The 20,068-nt window shown below is 41.5% G+C and overlaps 2 protein-coding genes across 3 annotated transcripts in view; both read left to right on the forward strand.

Moving 5' to 3' along the window:
• AGXT (alanine--glyoxylate aminotransferase) overlaps positions 1-12,642 on the forward strand; it is a 69,383-nt gene extending 56,741 nt beyond the window's left edge. For both annotated transcript variants that reach the window (XM_063442405.1, XM_063442406.1), the window contains exons 8-11: positions 2,984-3,053; positions 7,188-7,283; positions 8,665-8,793; positions 11,726-12,642. In XM_063442405.1, coding sequence (XP_063298475.1) covers positions 2,984-3,053; positions 7,188-7,283; positions 8,665-8,793; positions 11,726-11,833 — 403 coding nt within the window. In that variant the 3' untranslated portion in view covers positions 11,834-12,642. The remainder of the gene's footprint in view (positions 1-2,983; positions 3,054-7,187; positions 7,284-8,664; positions 8,794-11,725) is intronic.
• A 4,830-nt stretch (positions 12,643-17,472) lies between these two features.
• LOC134586675 (rootletin-like) overlaps positions 17,473-20,068 on the forward strand; it is a 79,390-nt gene continuing 76,794 nt past the window's right edge. The window contains exon 1 of the mRNA XM_063442407.1: positions 17,473-18,071. Coding sequence (XP_063298477.1) covers positions 18,033-18,071 — 39 coding nt within the window. The 5' untranslated portion in view covers positions 17,473-18,032. The remainder of the gene's footprint in view (positions 18,072-20,068) is intronic.

A 20,068-nucleotide genomic window follows, 5' to 3' on the forward strand; every position in this document is an offset into this window, starting at 1 on the left:
TTTAATAGTTAAAAGAAGACAAACAATTCTAAGAAAATATGTTTGATTGTTGGATAAAGTATGTGCTTACAAACAGCTTACAATCTAAACACCAAATTGTGTAAAATTAGAAACGGAAATTGCAAAATGTATCTAAAAATAGCCTGTTTGTGAAAAAAACTCACAACTTGACTACTTTTGCCTAAATTTTGTCATTCAAATTTTGGCTCAATACAGTTTGGTGTTTAGTGAATAAACTTTATTGAATCAAAATGTAAAAGTCAGGGTCATTCTTGTATTATTTCCAGGTAACCACGGCTGTTGCGTCCAATAGCCAAATTCAGAGGGTAAAAAGCAAAGTGCTCTGTGCTATAAAAGGTGCTTTAAATATAATATGATTAAGTGCAAGTGAATATTGCAGCAGCTACCACATAGGTGCACGAACCAACCCTTACACAATTTAAAATAGAAACTAAGTGATATATGAACTAGTTCCAAAAGTTGGCAACTGAACAGAGTGTGAGTGATGTCAGGACAATGGGCATGGGCGCCAACAATGTTCAGCTGCACCACACAGTCCCCCGGATCATAGTCTGTAAATGGTGGAATCACAAATGTTGCAACCAATCAGTAAGTAGACAGGGTTTTTTTTTTTTTTTTTTTAAAGATTGAATTACAGCCACAAAATTATGGAGAAAGCTGTTACATACATTGAAACGCATTTCAGGAACAGTCCAAAGAAGGCCACTGGGACTCATTTCTAAATCTATGTTTGTATATTATACTTCTTTTGTTTTTTAATCAGGTCTTTTAGCAGTCATAATAAATTTGATTGTAAATACATCAGTTGTCAAGTGGATCCTGTTCGGATGTTGCTGGTAAAAGAAAGGTAGAAGCCCCCTTAAAGGCACATTTACTATTACACCTAGAGCCAAGCTTAGGCTCTTCTTAAGGTGAGAAGCCATCTGTAAATTGCACTTTGAATATTTATCTTGGATTTATTGCACTAGAAGTCCCCTCACATAATATTGTAAAGCGCTACGGAATCTGCTGGCGCTATATAAATGGCAATAATAATTAAAATAATAATAATAGAAGCCTTTCTGCTTCTGTCTCCCTTTTTCCACATTATATGAGGTTATCCATACTAATAGAAAAAAAGAGGTTCCTGTGTCACCTAAGCACACACAAGTGGATGCGATCTGAGCCTATCCCTAATTGGCTTTTGTCCATGTGAGTGTGCCTCACTTGTTCCATATAATTGTAATACACATTTTTACAGCTATAGTTTTCTGGTTTTAACCCTTAGGGGTGAGGGTATAATGTTATTTTTTTAGCGCTCCACTTTTGGAACTAGTTAATTTATCACTTAAATTCAGAGGGTATTGGTATCAGACGGCTGGCCACCATAGTTGTGTGTTTTCTTCTCTAGCAGCACTGCCTCTCTGTCCAGTAACCTGAGTGGAGGCAGGGTCTGGATATGATGTCATTAGATCATGGCAGAGCTTAGAATCAGTTAGTAACTGGATTACCTACCTGGGGAGGTAAATCTTTGAGGGATGTTATGCTTCCATTTGTGTGTATATCTTTTAGTCGCAAGGTGGATTGCAGGTTCAGAGAGGTCAGAAACACTGGTGCTTGCGCCAGCGCGAAAGATGGGTTGTCCAATATTGCCATCGGGGCGATGGCATGGGGTATAAGAAAAATCTCATTATACAATAGGACCACATCCTAAGGGTTGGAGAGACAAAAGGATGGTTCCCTGCAGACTTCACCTGTGGATGTGGAAGCAGCCATGGAAGAGCCTAGGGTGAAAGACCCATGGCATTAGATTCTATTTGAATCCATCATTTCTGTGGAGGGGAGATGGACCATCGAATGACGCGTTGTAAGTGGATAACTTTGTTGTACTGGGAAATATCAATTAATCCCAGTTCTCCCACACACACACTTTTAGGCTGTATAAGAATACTAAACTTTAGTCTTGCTTTAGATTTATTCCCGACATATGAGATGAAGGTGCTTCAGAAAAGAGAAAAAAAAAAAAGGGATGGGATTGTTAAAAGTAACATCTGGTATAACATTCGAGGGAGGATATTCATCTTGGGAAATTGCATCCTACCTAGCCATGTTATTTGTGGCAGAGCCCAGTTCTGAAAGTCTCTAGAAATCTGTTGTTGGAGTGGCATAAAGTTAATATCAAATGTTTTTGGACAGTTTAGTTCACAGATACGTAATGGAGTCCTTAACCCATTTGTGTGTGGGTCTGTGATTGTGTGTAGAGGTCTGTGATTGTTTGTGTATGTATGTGATTGTATGTGTGTGTGTGTGATTGTGTGTGAGTGATTATGTGTGTGTGTGTGTGTGTGTGTATGTATGTTACTATATGTATAGGTCTGTGACTGTATGTGTGTGTCGGTCTGTGATTGTGTGTGTGCATATTTGTAATTGCGTATATAGGTCCGGGATTGTTTGTGCGTGTGTGGGTCTGTGATTGTATGTGTATGTCTGTGTGTGTGTACATCTGTGATTGTGTGTGTATGTGGCTGTGTAAAGGTCTGTGATTGTACGTGTGTGTGTGTATGGGTCTGTAAATGTGTTTATATTTGTGATTGTGCGCAAAGGTCTGTGATTGTATGTGTGTCTGTGATTATGTGTGTATAAATGTGGTTATGTGTGCATATGCATAGTAGATAGCTCCCTAATCTGGTATCCTTAAATATGGCAATCCCACATAAGGATAACAAATAAGGGAGTTATCTACTAAACAATTGAAATATCAACATTTATAAACGGGGTATAATTACATAAATTAATTATATTATAGATTTTATGTGTGACCCAAGGCAATTCCTCTCCGCTCAATGTGGCCAAGGGAAGCCAAAAGGTTGGACACCCATGCTTTAAACACTATTAAAATAAATATAGTAACTGAAAAGAAAAGATAGATGAAGGATTCAGTCCTGTATAACAGTCCTATATTCCTGTTTTTTTTTTTTTTAAGGTACCACCACACAGGACCAATAACCAACTTCTTCACACTGAGAGAGGGACTAGCAATGCTGGCTGAACAGGTGGGTTTGATTCATACATGCAGGGATTTATGTGGTTAAGTGAAAAACACGTTTAAAAATGTAGGCTAAAATTGCTGATTTGTAAAAATTAATCAACTCAGTAGTGACAATAGCTATTTTAGCCTGAGCTACCTTAACATATATATTACATTCTACAGTATTGCACACTCTGAAAGAACATTTTACTATGCCCAATATAAAATTTAAACAGGCCTCTGCTCTTGGAAGTTTACATTCTTAAGCAAAAGGGGCATTTGTAACACATGACCACTAAGCTGAATATCCAATTTCTTGCAATGTTGAACTTCCGAAAGAGATTTTCCACTAAATTAAGCAGCATGCTGTCACTGAGAACTGAGTAGTCTATTAACTAAATGCCACTTTTTATTTAATTATCTTCCATTTGGCTTATAAAAATTACTCTGTTCAATCCTGAAGAAATCGAAAGAACTAAGTTCACATCTCATAACCAAGTATTCTTCGGTGCTGGGGTTCTGGTTAATTTGATACCTCATAATAAACGACATACCAGAGAATCCTGCCCCACTGGGATACCCTGGAATGGAATGTGAGCCTCTGAGATCGCTGAACGTACTACGTTGATAGAGCGGTATGAGCGACCCGACGTGAAAAGGTGTGATAAAAAGTTTAATATTACCGTGACGGGTGCTGTAAAGGGATCTTGGTTCCTTTCCAAACACCAACTACTCCAAGTGTTCCATGCGGATACGTAGCTGTGTCTTGTCCCTAGTGCCCAGCAGTCCCATAGAAGGATCTTGTTGATTGCGATAGTCCATCGACGGACCAGGCTCCCCTGAAAGACTTCAGGCCACCAGTTCCAATCATTCCTGAAGGATTAGCGGATGAGGTTCTCCCTGCGGGTTCATGAGGAGGAGTGGTAACGGTGGTAAGAGTATCGGATGCTTCTGAGATAACGCCAGTAGGTCTGGAAACCACACCTGGCGCTGCCATAATGGTGCGATGAGTATCAAAGAGGTCCATGTGATGCGAAGACAATGAAGGGCTCTTACCAACATCGGGAAAAGTGGGAACATACATTCCTCCTGCGCTGGCCAAGGTTGTAGAAATGTGTCCACTGCTTCTGGGTCCGGAAGCCAGCTGTAGTATCTTGAGAGCTGTTTGTTCGTTTGTGAGACGAATAGATCTACGTGGAGTGGACCTCTGATCCTTTGCATTGTGGCAAACACCGAGGGGTCCAGGCGCAGTCGCTGCTTTCCCTCCAGTGGCGAAAAAAACAGTCCGCTGTGAGGTTGGTGATTCCCGGAAAATATTCTGCTCGGAGAGTGATGTTGCGAGGAAGGCAAAAACGCTAAATGTCATTTGTTGCTTTTGTCAGAGCACGAGAGCGGGCTCCGCCAAGGCTGTTTATATATTGAACCGCCAAGATATGCGGAGGAGGATACAGCAATCAGACATGTTCTTTGCGAAACTGTGGATTGCAAATTAGCCTGCAATCAGTTCCAGGCAGTTTATGTGAAGGCTCGTCTCTTTCTCTAACCATGGGCCCCCTGTGGAGGCGTGTGCGCAGTGTGCTCCCCAGCTCCCCAGCTCCACTATGAAATCCGGTGTGAATCCAAAGATGGCTCTGCCGTTCCAGGCTTGCATATGTAGGAGCCACCAACGAAGTTCTGTCCGTACTTCTTGGGAAACCTGCACCCAGTGGTCGTATGAGTGTCCTGACCGCAAATAATGTGCCTTTGGTCCGCTGCATAGACCGGTAATGTAGAGGACCTGGGATCCTGTATCGATGAGGAAAGGAGTCCCACTACTTGGACGAGGAGCCGAAGGGGGATTGAGTCTTCGCGAAGTATCCAACGTATCTCTTTGGGAATTGAGGCAACTTTTTAAGTGGGGAGGCGTGGGACACACTTTGATGAATCTATTTCGAACACGAGAAACTGTACTACTTGGGAAGGAGACAGAGCCGATTTCTCTCTGTTCACTACAAACCCCAATGATTCCAGAAATTTTACTATAAATCACGTTTGAGAGCGTAGTCTGGATGCAGACTCGCAGAATATCAATATGTCGTTTAAGAAGATAAGGCACGTGAAATGGACGGCTCTCTGGTGCGATTGGCACGGACAGGTATGCGTCCAGATGAGTGAACCAATCGTCTGCGAGGAGTAGGTCCCGTAACAGATGGATGCCTTCTATCTTGAAGTGACGATATACCACAAATTTGTTGGGTTGATGTAAGTTGATGACGGGACGATAGTCTCCCGTCTCTTTCTTGACCACAAAGTTATTGCTTAAAAATCCGGTGTCGTCTGGAGCGAATTGTACATCGCCTTTGAATCTCCTCCTCTATGAGGCTTTTGTTTTCCACCGACGTTCGAAGGGGAGATGGCGGGCCGTATTGAACCGTGTGGAGAGAGGAATTCTATGACGTACCCTTTGACCATTTGCAGAATCCAAGCGTCCGTAGAGATCGCTTCCCAGTTCTGTGAAAAAAGGGACAGTCTGCCAATGGTTACATGCGAATAAGAGTGTAGAGAAGGTAGACTCACCTGCGTTATATTGTCCACGACCTCATCCCCGAAAGCCCCTGTAATGGAAGTTGCCCCTAGCGAAGTTGGTTCGCGATGAAGGGAAGAAGGAATTTGTGGACTGTGTTCTGGGGCCTGTGGACCAGAAACAGCTGGTGTCTCAGCCCCGCTGCCGACCAGCCCTGCCAAAAAACACCTGCCAAAAACAGCAACGGCCACGATCGTGCAAATGAGAGATAGATAAATCCCTCAGTCAGAGAGCCAGGGGCTCAGACCAGGAGGGAAAGGCTATGGGATGCATAAACTAGTATTTAAGGCAATGTAAAAAGGGAGGTAAAGACAGGGGAGGGAGTAGAAAAGGGAATAGAGAATAAATCAAAAGAGTATATACAATATTAGTAAAAATAAGTCAAATAATTAACAAAATATCACAAAACAAAATACCCTGACTTGTGCCTAGCTGGAGCAGCAAAGAAAAAGGAGGAGCTATGCCTGTCAGGGCTTTATGTGGAACATGTTACTTGTTTTTGACTGGTCTACGTTTATGATTGACTTGTGCTGCATAAGTAAAGAAAATTATGCAAAATAGGAAGCCTTCTGTCATGTAGTAAAATTTTATTTCTTGTGATCCCACTGTCCAGCACTGCGTAAAATGTTGGTACTTAATAACTAACAGCAATGTTAATATTAATATTTGCAGTTTGGTTTTAATTGGGGAATTTTCAAATAGGCATATTTGAACTTTAATACAACTTTTAAAATCCAACTGAATGATAGTCAAATAAAAGTGCAAATCTGTTTGAAACCAAATTTGCTTTCTGAGAATAACTAAATGGGTTTCTCAAAAAGACAGATGAATAAATAAATGGGTTTAACAAAACATATGGTTGAAAAAGTCAAATCTGGACAGTAGAATAATATTTAAAAATCCAAACCAGGAACTGCATGCGTCCATATACAGAGACTTGGGTGGAAGTACCCACACCAAGCCCCTAGAATCCTAGATACAGATTGCAAAATAAATAATAACAATATTATTTGCCTATATATTGTTCACTTGTTCATATGTGTGTTAGCTTTAAAAATGTCAGCTTTGTTGAAAATGGTGCTGCTGAACATTTGGGTTCCAATTAATATGGCTATCTGAAGTCTTGGAGTGCCTGGACCTTGTATAATAATATTTGACTGCTGTTATAGTCCCTCTGACTTATCTTTCACATAGTGTGGCATACCCATATCAACATTTCACATAGTGCTGCTGGGCAATTATATTCACTTTGTGAAAGTGAGCTACAGGAAAGATCTACATTTCTTGTGTGATATTCCCCATATTTTTGGTGAAATATATAATGAGAAAAAAATCAGAAGTGTGTACTGCTGAGCCCGCTCATTTCTGTCTGAGCTGAACCTGTGTAAAGTACAAAAGCACTTTGGTGGTGGCTAGCGGCAACTACCACGGTCCCATAATTCCACACTTTCAGGTGGCTACTATATACTGTGACTGCTCAGGTTTGTACTTTGCTAACATGCTCACCAGAATGTAACTCAGGATTGTATACAATTAGAGAATAAATGTTGCAAAGAACATGCAGTTTGTAAATTAATATTTGAATCTGATTTCTAGGGCTTAGAGAATTCCTGGAACATGCATCGTGAGAATACTTTAAGGCTGCACAAAGGTTTGGAGGTTCTAGGTCTAAAGCTTTTTGTGAAGGATCCAGTAAGTGATGTTAATGATGAAACTTTCAATAAATAAATAAAAGAATGAGAGAGCTAGATAGATTAATATTAAAATGTTTAAACGAGTGCAGCCCTTTCCATATCTTCGTGCACATATACATACAGCAATACCACTAGTGAAGAAGACTAGATCACACAACATAGTATATACATAATGACATTCTGCAGCAATCAATGTTATATAGGCATGCAATGATATACACTACCACCACAAGTTAAACACATTGTTATCGGCAGTAGAAGGTAACAATGAAAAAGCTTAATATTAGTAATGATGGAGGATATTCTAGTGAACATGATATGCATTGCTTGGACAAAGGAAGAAGGTTGTATCTATTTCTGATTGCAGTTGTGAAGTTTGTAAATCACATACATTAGTAGAAAGCGCTCATTCTAGTTGTCTTTAGTAGAAAGGTGTAGGGCACAAATAAAGGATCCCTTATTATCTGGACCCAGGTAACAGGGCAAACCATTTGAAAATGGTTTACCCCATTACTGAGAAACGGGGCCAGGGTTCTCCTGGCTTCATAACCGCTTTAGTGGTTTAATGCTTGGAGTAATTCTTTAACTTTACCTCTCAATAACCTAGATCTACCCAATATCCTACTGACTGCACACACAACAACTATGGAAAATGACCATAACCACAATAACATTATAATATCACCTACACGTAGAGAAGACGAGGAATGTATGAGGCCAGGGCTTGACAATATCCATACTGCTATTCAGGCATCTGAATGAACATAAATGAGTCACAGATCTACCTATGTTAAAAGGAGATGATATTACGTTTACTCTGTTTGTAAGCCCCGAGGACAGCTTTAAAAAAATACTTAACCTAGTCCTAATTCCATTAGACAATGTAGGCACATGTCCTCTTGTTTAGGGCAATATTACATTTCTCCTTGTCAACCTTTATGAAAAATTGAATTGCAGGGATGCATTAAAATACCTTTCACCCATCACATGTATCCTTGGTTAAAAAAAAAAAAAACATCTAGTCACACAACATACAACCTAGAGGTAGAGCACCAGTATTTAGATTCCATGGAAGGCAAGGAAATCTTACCCTGGCCTTATCACAAATATATTCCTCTCGTTTACCACTTCCTTGGAGAACTGAGATGTGAGATGGAAAAATTAAGAGGATTTGACTAATTGGATGCGCAAAAACAATTATTTTATCTAAAACTAACAACTCATACCAAGTCCCAACATGCCCAAATATGTTTATGTTATCTGAGCGTATAAACCCTATTAGATAATTATTTTACTGCTTGTAGAATTGTCACAGCAAGAAAAAAAAATTATTATATATATATATATATTTTCCTGACATGAATCAATTCTTACCATAGGCCCTGCGTCTCCCCACTGTCACAACTGTTAGTGTGCCAGAGGGCTACGAATGGAGAGATATCATAACGTACCTCATGAAGAACCACAGCATCGAAATCACGGGTGGGCTGGGACCCTCCAGTGGAAAGGTAAACAAAAGTGTAGGAGAGAAACAAGGACAACAAATATCAAAAGAGTGGTGGTATTGTAATTAGTTTGTTATTATTATTTTTTTTTCTAATGCACCAAGAATATTCTTGTTTTCCACGATGTCCTGGGATGCACAGACAATATCATGCAATTAAAGGAACACTTAAAACACATAAAGCACTTCAGCTTGCTAAAGTGCTTCAAGTGTGAAAAGTGTGTCCTGTTTTTTTCATTTTTTAAAAGTTCAAATTTCAGAGCTATATAATATATTCTCGAAGTGTAATATTGAGCAGTGTTCATGGAACAATGCCTTCACTTGTGGCAAAAAAAATATGCATAGTATAGGAATACTAGTAATAATAGCAATTCAACTGTAGGGTAATAGCTTCTTGATGCAAGGATAAATCTGACTGACATTCTGGGGTCAAGAGGGAATTTTTTTCCTAGTTGCAAAACTTAAAGAGCATCAAACTTTTGCCTTCTTTTGGATCAACAGCAAAAAACATATGTGAGGAAGGCTGAACTTGATGGACATGTGTCTCTTTTCAGCCTATGTAACTATTTGTATTTTTTGTTTGGTGTCACCACAATCTTTTTGGTATAGCTATATATGTAGGGCCGGCCCAAGACATTGTGCCGCCTGGATCCAAGTATGAAATGCTTCCCTCCCACCCCAACCCCCCCCCCCTCAACCCCCCCCCACACACAAAAACGTACGCTTCTGCAGTGGTAGTGTCTCTGTGTAAGTGTTCTGGGGATGACATGTGTGTCTGTGTGTGTGCTGGGGATGAAGTGTGTGTGCTGGGGATGTAGTGTGTGTGTGCGTGCTGGGGATGTAGCTTGTGTCTGTGTGTGCACTGCAGCCAATACTCTTATCCACTGTGTCTGTGTATATGCATGTGTGTCAGTGTTTGTATCTGTGTGTCTGTATCTGTATGTGTGTCAATGATTGTATCTGTTTGTCTATGTATCTGTATGTGTGGCAGTGTTTGTGTGTCTGTATATCTGTATGTGTATCAGTGTGTCTGTGCAACTGTATGTGTGTCAGTATATGTATCAAAAACTGACACACGTGCAGATACTGATAAACATACAGATGTACAGACACACTGATACGCCTGCTGATACACAGACACATACAGCCATACACACTGCCACACATGCAGATACACAGACATACAGATACACATTACACACATACAGTATTGTCACGACTACTAGTGTCTTCCAGCACGCAGAAACTATGTAAACATATACATAGGCAAGAAAAGGAAAATAAAAGGACAGAGCGTAAACCGGACATTAGAATGGCCGGACTAATACGCTAGAGACAGAGAATGGTCAAAGGATAAGCCAAGGTCAAGGAAGCCAGAAAATACACAATACCGTTTACACAAGCCAAGTCAGGGAAACCAGAATTCAGAATAACCAGGGAAAAGCCAAGATCAGGATACCAGGAAATCAGATTCACAAAGATAAAGCACTTTCAGGAAACCAGGAACAGGAAACCACAACAGGGCAAGGTACTGAGGTGAGCTAGGGATTTAAATATCCCTCTCTAAGGTCTGATTGGTCAGAGGGCGATCTCTGACCCCAAAACGTGCGTGCGCGTTGACGTTGTGACGTCAGTATGAACTTCGGGGGCGGAGCTACGTTTAGGCGCGACCACGCGGTCAGCGCCATTTTGGATCCGGGCGCGACGGCCGGAGGATGCAGGGAAGCGGTTGTCGGCTTGCCGACGAGCAGGTTAGCTTGTGCTGTCGGCGAGGCTGTGCTGTCGGCGAGGCTGTGCCGGTTGGGCACAGCCCTGCCACGCGGCGGGCCGGCAACCGTGACAAGTATACACAAACTACACACACACACTACAAACATTACACACATACAAACACACAGATACCCACACTACATACAGAACACACACTACACAGATCCAGATACACACACTACACAAACACAGCTACACACACATTACACTCATACAAACAGATACACACAAACACACACACAGATACCCACACTACACATACACACATGCAAACACACAGATGCACACACAAAAACACACAGATACCCACACTACATACATATAGATACACATTACACATATACAAACAGACACACACACACATTAAAAAAATCAAGCCACCCAGCAGGTTCTTACCTTCTGCTGGCTGTGGCTGGTGGGAGTTGGGGGCCTGTTCTCCCTATCCAGCCCCATCCTTGTGGCTTCCTCCTCCTCCCCCTCCCGTGCTGCTGTGTGAGTGAGCTGGGAGGAAGTGATACGCTGTCACTTCCTCCCAGCTCTCTGTGCACGATAGAATGCACACAGAGCATGACCACAGCGCACGACCGGGTCCCTCATTGCATATGTCCACTGGGGCATGGGCCACCCGATGGACCCTCATACAGGTTCCCAACTCGTTCGGTGGGAAATCTTGTTTTAGATTATGACAAGAGCAGCAAAATGCTGCCCCTGTGAGAGTGCCACCTGGAGCTATGGCTCTAGCGCAGTCTGTTGACGGGCTGGCCCTGTATATATGCTCTCAAAGAAACCTCAACTTCCAAACAAGACCAGACGCATGCTGATGAGACCCACAAGGTCAAACTGCAGTCTATGGCTGGTTTCTGGTCACTGGTCCTTGTGGATCATAAAAGAAAAATATTTAAAACATTATGCTTATCTGTGCTTTTTCACCATATTGTACTATATGCTTGGTTCATAGCTCAGTGTGTGATAAAATGGCAGGCTTTATTCCTTTATTTATTAAACAAGCTATTGTGACAAATTAAAAATTATTTTTTCTAAATTTGCAATTCCATTCCACATCTCTACAATCGTACAATTTCATGTTTAGAGAATTAACTTCTAAATGTATAATTCCTGAAACTGAAACTTTTATTACATGAATCTGCCTTATTTCTGCTTCACAGGTTCTCCGTATTGGACTAATGGGATACAACTCAACCAAAAACAATGTGGATCGCGTTCTCGACGCTCTCCGTGATGCCCTGAAACACTGTCCTAGAAGCAAAATGTGAAAGTCTTATACAATGCTGTCAAAGGAACCAATTTATCTAGTCTAGCTACCAGCCTACAGCCCTTGTATCCTGTTCCTCCATTCCATACCCAGTAATTGCAGAACATTATTATTTAGAAATCAGGAATAAATGAACTGTGACCACATGGACAAAATATCCGTAGTAGAATTAAGTCCTATATTGTAGCGTTATCCCAATGAGGAAACAGGAATACACTCCAGGGCAGTGTAATAGGGAGAGTAATGATCCGTGCCTTGGATTTAACTCATCACAACAGTGTTGCATTAAATTCCTCTTAAATATTGTCACTGTTAGTTGGAGGGATTCCTTTGGCACTCATCTACGATCTAACACTAGGAGGGTTATTAGCTAATTAGTTCATTTAAAGTGAATTTCAAAGTTAAGGCTAAAATAGCCAAACTGGAAAGATTCTCCAAGTCAGCTATGCTTCCAATTCAGCTTATTAGGCCTTAAATTTGAATTTCACTTTCAATTCTCATTTTAGGGAATAACCCTGATGGTTTACTGCTAGATACACACACACATATATCTACGCACATACAGTACATACACACATGCATAATATGCAATAATAATTGATCAGGTAAATTTAAAGCCCTCAATTGAGGTATCACTTTTTTCTTATTATGTTTGTATTATCAGTTTCTTTAAATATTTCCTTTTCAAATAGATCCAAACCATTTTAGTTGATAAAATATAAGATAGCGTGAATACTATGCATATTTTTGACTATGAACAATGAATGTCTTATATGTGCCTTAGATTGCTAATAAAATTGTTTCACTGAATGAGGTCAGAAAAAATATTTCATATTACGACAAATAGTAAGAGGTGACTGTTACAGCCTTGTGGTTTTAGCGTTGTGACCTGGCTACTGTTGTGACGTGATTGGAGAAAATATTACTGGTAAAATGGTTTTAATTGAAAAAAATGGTTTTGCACTCACATGTCATCAATTCGTGTTTGCTTACAGTACATCAATAACAGTTCTTATTAGTTTTTATCTAGTTTTTAGCTTTTAGGTGCCTCCCAACAGGCATCAAGCCAATACAATATTTCATCCACTCTTCCAAATTGATATAACAGAAATCCTAGGTTCAGTGTAATGCTGAGCAGTGGATAACAGAGAGGGGTGTAACGGCTGAAAATATGTCATCCATAGACAGGGCCCGATTAACATAGGGGATGAAAGAGTTGCAGCTCCATGACCATGGAATAGGCCCATTGATTGCCTCCCAGTCAATGTCCCTGGTGTCTAAGTGTTGCCATGTCTCCCAGTGGCCTTAGTGTCTGTGTACCCATGTCTCCCAGTGTCTCAGTGTCCCCATGTCTCCCAGTGTCTCAGTGTCCCCTTGTCTTCCATTGTCCACAAGTGTCTCAGTGTCCCCAAGTGTCTCAAAGTCCCCATGTCTCTCAGTGTCCCCTAATGACATGGGGACACTGGGAGATATGGGGACACCTACCCTAGGGGACACTGGGTGACATGGGGACTCTGGGAGACACAGGGACACAGAGAGACACTTTCTAGCATGCTAGAAATATACGATTGCACATAATTTGGGGGTTACAAGGCTGCTTGTACCTTTGATCCAGCCCTTTTCAGATATTATCTTAATAGAGGAGAAAGACATCTTCACAAGAATACATAATTTATGACGGGCAACTTCAAGGTGCACTCTCCATGCCTAATATGAACACAGTGTCTAATTAGACAGCATACATTAACCATACATTACAATAAACAAACTCCTAGCAAATATATAGAATTTTATATACAGTAGTTTGACTTTTGCTGTATCGGCATAGCAGTAAAAACTGCATCTAAAGGTGTCAAGGTTAGCCATCATTGATGCAGGGGAAATATACCTATATTAAAGATGTAATAGAGAAAGGAATCAAGCACAGTCCCACTCTCAATAAGGTTATTCATTATTTATGGTGTCAGATAAATGAGTTATGTTTCAGCCACAAGGTCTTTATCCAGACACCCCAGTAGGACCTGGACCCTTATAATCAGGTATTTATTCTCATTGCAAGACAAAAATGGTTTAATTTCTCCTCTTATCTGTAGGCTTTCTCTATGCTGACTGCCCTGGTGCAAAGGATATAACAATAATTGACAAGGAGCCAATATAGAGAAGCTCCATTAAAAGGATAAGTGTGTATTTATACATCAAATTTTAGTTTTCACATCTCACAAATATGCATTTAATAAATATAAGTAGATTGTTACTGAATATAAGTAAACAGAATCCTGAGAAATGACAGCTCCCCTTTAAGCTTAACAAGCTCAATTTTGTACATTTCTGCCCCAAATAAAAAAGGCTTTCATATGAAGCAGCCGTATAAGATTGATGGCATTGCTATGAGAATTGTCAGTAATGCATTTTATTTCAGAGAGAAAATTATATTTTACAAAAAGCAAATAATGCAAGCTTGTGGAAAAACAGAAGAATGAAAAAAAAAATTGAACTTGTATTTTGATTGCATGCTTGGCATTTTCATGAATACAGCTGAAATTCAATCCCTTTTGGCAGGACAATACCATCTTGCCATCCTGACGTTGTTCCTCAGGCAGCACAGCATCTAATGATGCGCTTGCACTGATGCCAGATTCACACGCCCCTTCAGTGAGCAGACCCACCTAATTTCAGGACCGACCAGCTTTTAGGGCGGACCCACCCATTATGGGCATCACCAGTGGCGCAAGATGAGTTACTTATGACACCCCTTAGGAAGCCCTGTCACAAAGTTGAGACAAGGAAATATGAAGGAACTAATGGGAGCACGCACACTTTCCAGAATAATAAAAAAATATATTTAAGATCATATATTTTACATGAATTCATATGTATGTAAATTGGCTGTAAAAAAAAATACTGCTTAAATACTGCTGTCCTTTCAATAAGTAAAAAACACCATAACCACTATAATGTACTGCAGTAACCATGGTGCAATGGGTTAGATTTATCAGTGCCATGTTCTGAATAGTGGAGCAAATGTCTAAAAGTGGGGCAATCACAACAGGAACCAATGGAATCAGCTGGTACATTCTGCTGCCGTTTGATCCACATTTACAACTTTGCATTACTTTGCACACATCCTTAAAGAGATCCTATAGTGTTAGGAATACAAAGTTGAATTTCTAACACTTTAGAGCCCTTTGGTAAAAACCTCTTTAGTCACTTACATTGCCTGGGGTCTAACAGGTCCCGACTCCCACTCCCTTAGTCAAAGGGCAGTTCAGGGCTTAGCTAATTGGCTGGGAGCAATTAGCTGGTGAACAATCGGATGTTATGTCAAAAAAGCTAATGTTGTACTTGATTTTAACAGTACTTTTTTAATGTGTTCAAGTTTTTTTTTAAGTTTATGGAATAAAGCATGTCTGTCCTTGCAATCTGTGAGCATTTTTTGTTTTAATGGGGCCTCTGCAGGTCACGAATAGCACAGCAAGAAAGGAATTGCTGACACTCTCCTGTGGAGCTTTCGGCTCTCCGTCATTAGTAGTAAAGATGGGGAGCAAAAATATTGCAGAGTTTATATTTTTTAAGTGAATCATTTTGGTGACATGCAAGTTACTAGACAGGCACACAGGCATACACAGAGCAATGCAGAATAATGCATGCGGCCAGGGCCAGTGCAAGGAATTATGCACAAACACATTTTCTTCACAAATACACATTGTGATGTCCCATTGACCCACTTACCTCTCTTCAAATTTTACAGCTTTTCATGTGTTCCTAGCAGCTTCCCTGCACCTGGCCGCCGTCACTCTGTATTGCCCCTGCTATGCTCCTGCCCACTTGTCCCCATTTATTATTATTATTATGTTATTATCTATATAGCGCCATCAAATTCCGCAGCACTTTACAATGAGTGGACCATCAGACATGTAGTTTTAACCAGACAAGTTGGACATACAGTAACAGAGGGGTTGAGGGCCCTGCTCAATGAGCTTACATGCTATAAGGAGTGGGGTAAAATGACACAAAAAGGTAAGGATAGTATTAGACTAGTGACAGTTGCAGAAGAGGAATCCGTCAGGAGCTATTAACAGTTTATTTGACACGCTTTTATGAAGAAGTGGGCTTTTAACAATTTTTGAAGGAGTGGAGACTGGGTGAGCATCTAACGGAGGAGGGAAGCGAGTTCCACAGATAGACGTAAGTCTTCAGCAGATCGTAAGGGCCTAGATGAGACATACTTCTGTATTAGGGATGATAGATAGGTTGGAGCCGCATTATGTAGCGATTTGAAAGCAAGAACCAGAATTTTAAATTGAGCTCTATATTTTATAGGGAGTCAATGTAGGGACTGACAGAAGGGTGAGGCATGGGAGGTGCGGTCGGACAGGAAGATGAGCCTCGCTGCCTCTTTCATAATGGACTGTAACGGCGCAAGTTGGGAGCACGTAAGACCACTGAGAAGCGGATTACAGTAGTCAAGGCGAGAAAGGACAGTGGAGTGGACCGACACCTTAGTCGGAGCTGGCGTTAAGTAGGGTCGGATGTGCGCAGTGTTTTTGAGATGGAAATTACAGGATTTGGCGATAGATTGAACATGATGCTTGAAGAAGAGGTCGGAGTCAAAGAGAACACCTAGGCAGCGAGCCTGCGTGGTGGAGCTGATGGTAGCACCGTTGACTTGGAGACAGACAGACACAGGAGTAACAACACTCGAGGGAGGAAAGACCAGAATTTCAGTTTTGGTCAAGTTTAGTTTAAGGAAGTGGGCAGCCATCCAGTTAGAAATAGCAGAGAGGCAGTCAGAGACACTAGTCAAGAGGGACGGAGAGAGATCAGGAGAGGACAGGTAGATTTGCGTGTCATCCGCATAGAAATGATATTGGAAGCCAAAGGAGCTAATGAGTTTACCAAGGGAGGCAGTATAGATGGAGAACAGTAGGGGACCAAGGACTGAACCTTGGGGGACACCAACAGAAAGGAGTTGGGGAGAAGAAGCAGAGCAAGAGAAAGAAACACTGAAAGAGCGCTGGGAGAGGTAGGAGGAGCACCAAACGAGCAGAGCAGTAATGCTTCTGCCGGCGCCCCCCTTCAAGCAGCGCCCTAGGCGGCCGCATAGATGGCCTATAGGAAGCGCCGGCAGGCGTTTTATGCGGACTGATGATCTGCATTTGTGGGGAAATAACCCAGTGACGTGCAAAATAAATCCAGAATCAGGACTGTACCCACAGTCTGGGACACTTACTACATGTGTTGTATAGTGGCTTTGAATTATGGGGGTTGCAGTCCAACACCAGCTTGTGGGTAATGGGGGTTGTAGTTTGATACCCTAATTTATGAGCATGGTGCCTAGCAGGTCTGATTATGTTGAACACTGGCTGTGTGTTATTGATGTAACTGCAATGTGCTTTTGTCTTTTTAACATGTGATAATTGGTAGTGTGAGAATAAAGCAATTTAGTGTCTGATCCACAAATCAGTGCAGTTGCTGGAATAGAGCTATTATTGTTATAACTCATGTCAGTGATGGCACATTTATTGTCGTTATGACACAGTCACAGTTAGTACGGGATTAGCAGGTTACATTTCTCTTCCCTCTCCCTATTCCCGCGCCCTCCCGCCCTTTCCCTATGTGCCCTCTGCGACCCCGCCCACAGCCGCCATCTCCCTGTCAATAACAAGCCCCTAGCCGCCGTCACCTGGGTAACCGCTAGTCCCCGCCCACCAACCGCTGCCTCCCCTTCACAGACCACCTTACTGAGGCTGGCGCCGCTTCCTGTTGCCAAGGCGACGGCATGGCCGCGGCGTCCGCTGTTACCATGACAACCAAGGCAAGAGGCCGTGCGGCCAGGAACGGTGGTTCAGATATTGCTAAGAAGCACAGGGAGAGCACCCACAGCCCCTCTATACTGGGAACCAACTACCTCTCCATATTGTGCACCAACTACCTCTACATATTGGGCACCAACTACCTCTCCCCTCTGGGTACCCAGTCCCCCTCTACACAGGACTCCCAACATCCCCTTTACAGGACACTCAGCACCCTCCATATAGAACACCCTGCACCCTCCAAACAAGGCACCCAGCACCCTCCATATAGGGCACCCAGCACCCCTTCATAGAGGGCACCCAGCATCCTCCATATAGGACACCAAGCACCCTCCATATAGGGCACCCAGCACCCTCCATAGAGAGCATCCAGTATCGATCAGCACCATGAGCAGCGAACAAATGAAGCTGGAAGCTGTGATTCAGGTGAGAGGTCTGAACCTTCATGTACATGGACCAGTTTAGTAGAAGTTTGATTTTGATGTAAATATTTACACCAGGTTGGGGGGGGGAGGGGGGGGGGATGTATTGGAAGAGGTATATGTGAAATAATGGGTAAAACTTGCTGCTATGGCACTGGGTCTAGATAAAGTCACATACAGAATGGTGTTATTATCTGTCATATATTGGGGTTTGTTCACTAACTACCAAATTGCAAAGTAGTGAAATTCAAACTTAAAATGTTAGCAAAATGCGCAGATTTGGAATAAAATTTCCAAATTCCGAACGGATTGGCGATTTCAGCCTAAAATGTGCTAGGGTTTTAGGCGGTAAATAATGGGATTTACTAAACTAAACTGTGACTTGTAGCGAAATGAAAACCACATTGCAAAATTTGAGCAAAAACTGAAATTTTGAAATTATCCAAACTTTTAAAAACTCCAATATTTTATCCAATATTTTGCAGCTTGGTTTTCAATTCACTACATTTTGCTATTTAGTAAATAAACCCCATTGAGTTGCGCAGAGATTACAAGAGACTTAAGAGACTTGGAGGAAAAACTCAGCTGAACCTTGAGAAAAGCAATACAAAAAATTGGCTAGGCTGTAAGTTGCTTGTCATTTCACCACAACTAATTTATGTATTAGTGGGGATTATTCAGTTTTTGTACAAAACTGACAAGGAAATCTGAAATGTTAGGCTGCAGTATCTGCAATGGAACATAAATTCCAAACCTGGCTATTTTCCAGTTTGTCTATTGCCTCAAATGCATTTCCTCTGAATTTTCCCAAACATAAACCTCTTTGTATGTTATTTTTGGTTTGCATATATCTCTATTTGGTTTAACTGATCCAAATATCTTTCACTCTAAATACATAAGTGTATTAAGGCAGTCGTTTTCCATTTTGTTTTGAGTCTGTGGGCCACTTTAGAGTGGGGATCACTTGCCCTTGTTCTGTGCTATGTTAAAGGGACACTACAGTCACCTGAAGAACTACAGCTTAATGTAGTTGTTCTGTTGAGTATTGTCCCTGCAGGCCTTTTGCAGTAAACACTGCCTTTTCAGAGAAAAGGCAGTGTTTACATCACAGCCTAGGGATACCTCCAGTGGCCACTTGTCAGATGGATGCTTCCTGGTGCAGTGCTGCACAGTGTGACTGACATTCAGTGTCTTCACCCTCTGTATGGAGACACTGAACTTTCCTCATAGAGATCCATTACTTTATTGTATCTCTATGAGGAGATGCTGATTAGCCAGGGCTGTGTTTGGCTTGTGCTGGCTCTCCCCCTGACCTGGCTCCTTGACAATTTGAGCCAATCCAATGCTTTCCTATGGAAAAGCATTGTGATTGGCTGAAATAGATCACTACTACTAAAGGAGGCAGATAAAGGGCAAAGCCAGCACCAGCAGACTGGAATAAAGGCAATATTTTACTATATTTAGGGGGGGAACCTGGCATTGGCCAAGGTCTCTCGACCAGTACTTGTCATGTTATTGATATCAATGACAGCAGTGTAGATATGACAAAAAGGTCTTCTTATGGTACCCTTAGAACACTCATTTATAACTGACTTCTAAAATGAATCACTCAAATCTGTATTTCACGTTGCTTGCACTTCACATACTGAAGGGGTCTGTCCAATAAAGTACCTTTTTTCCCCCAACAACTAGCCATGATTGGATTCTTCAAGCCTTTCTATACTTATGGGCAGCCCTCTGATACTGAGGGTTGGGGGCTGACACATTGTTTGACTACATAATTGTATACACCTGACTTATAATTTCATGGGGGCACCATAACCAAGGAAGGCTCTGATTAATAATGGGTGTTTGTGTATAGCTATATTTATATAGCAAGTTGGTTGTCATTTCAGACTTACCCAATTTGAACTGACTGAGCAGGGTGAGCCAGTTGCATCCTAGGAGTTTAGTTGATAAACCTCCATTGGTCAAAGGCATTTGTTCTAAATCTATTTACAT

The sequence above is a fragment of the Pelobates fuscus genome, chromosome 2 (genome assembly GCF_036172605.1).
Source record: "Pelobates fuscus isolate aPelFus1 chromosome 2, aPelFus1.pri, whole genome shotgun sequence".
Lineage (NCBI taxonomy): Eukaryota > Metazoa > Chordata > Amphibia > Anura > Pelobatidae > Pelobates > Pelobates fuscus.